Genomic DNA, 1,626 nt, shown 5'->3' with positions numbered 1-1,626 from the left:
CACTAACTAATCCTCTCACAAATAATAACTAAATATTGCTCTTTACACACATTGGTAGCTTATAAATGTCCTTTAATATATAGCATTCATTTTAATGTTTCAAATGAAATTTAAAATTAGGATTAGTTTGGCTTTACTTGATGAATAATGAAATTTAATACATTTGATACTTATTAAAAAACAAGAGAAAAATCTTTCCCCATTATATTTTTTGGAGAATAGTATTGGAAAGAAAATTCAGTAAGCTAAAATATTAACCCAAATAATACCACCAAAATAAAAAAAGAAAACATAAATGTACAGTGCATATACGAACCAGTGTTCAATATTCTTAGAAATCAGAGAAAAGAAAATGAATGGTATTCATTACTCCAACTCACTTAACTACGAACGGTTTTCATCAAGAAAATAATCATTATATCTGGTGTAAATACAAAGAAAAAGTATTCTTACATATTGCAAATATGAAGTTGAATTGGCTAAATAAAATAAAACATTGAAGTGTTATCAGACACATGAAAAACAATATTGTAATACTGTTCTTGTTACTGAACTCATGCATTTCATTACATTCTGCAATAACTGCACCCCCTACAGCATCAACGCATAAGCTGATTCTTGAAGGAATACATGCAAATTGGGACCATCTTCCTTCTCATAAAAACCTTTACAGACTCTAGATCTAGCATAGGGACCTAGTCCTGATTGCCTCAGTCTTCAGTTTTCAAATCCAGTGGTCATCCAGGAAAACACACCTTTCACCATGAAGTTGTGGCTGAACTGGATTTCCCTTTTAACACTTTTAAAAGGTATTTTAGTGAACACAGATGCTTAGTGTTTGATTGTGTAAATGGAAAAGTGGATCTATGTGACATTTTCCTGACAATGATTCTCTACTATTGCAGGTATCCAGTGTGAGGTGAAGCTGTTGGAATCTGGAGGAGGTTTGGTACAGCCGGGGGGTTCTCTGAGACTTTCCTGTGCAGCTTCTGGATTCACCTTCGCTGATTTCTACATGAGCTGGATCCGCCAGTCTCCAGGGAAGGCACCTGAGTGGTTGAGTTTTATTAGAAACAAAGCTAATAGTTACACAACAGAGTACAATCCATCTGTGAAGGGGCGGTTCACCATCTCCAGAGATGATACCCAAAACGTCCTCTATCTTCAAATGAACACCCTGAGAGCTGAGGACACTGCCATTTACTACTGTGCAAAACATGAACACAGTAAAACAACTGCAGTGTGAGCTCATGCACAAACCTTGCAGGAGTGCTCAGGACACACAGGGGGCGCACATGACCAGAGAAAAGACAATGCTTTGCCTCTCTATGTACTATTTTTTTTTTTCTGGAACTTATAATGCTTTATCTACTACAGAAGTCTTTGCTTTGGAAACTGACAACTGAACAGAAAGGTTAATCAATGAGAAACTGTATTGTGGGTACTAATTTCTACGTGGAAAGAAGGAAATTTTGAAGACACGACACAGATATGTTCTGTTGCCAATTACACATTGTATTTAAACATATTTTTCTGTAACTTATTCTGTATCAATTTAATAAATTGTACTTCTACCATAAATGACACCTTCAGGTTCTGAAAGATCCCACACAGAGAGACTCTTAC

At 35.6% G+C, this 1,626-nt stretch overlaps 1 gene segment (V, D, J or C); it reads left to right on the top strand.

Moving 5' to 3' along the window:
- The first annotated feature begins 691 nt into the window (after nt 1–691).
- On the top strand, nt 692–1,246 carry LOC102547028 (immunoglobulin heavy variable 3-72-like). The segment is given in 2 exon segments: nt 692–809; nt 906–1,246. Coding segments are annotated over 2 exon segments (387 nt in total).
- Nucleotides 1,247–1,626: the final 380 nt, after the last annotated feature.

The sequence above is a fragment of the Rattus norvegicus genome, chromosome 6 (genome assembly GCF_036323735.1).
Source record: "Rattus norvegicus strain BN/NHsdMcwi chromosome 6, GRCr8, whole genome shotgun sequence".
Lineage (NCBI taxonomy): Eukaryota > Metazoa > Chordata > Mammalia > Rodentia > Muridae > Rattus > Rattus norvegicus.
The sequence above is the reverse complement of the archived record's forward strand: the minus strand, read 5'-3'. Positions and strand labels throughout refer to the sequence as shown.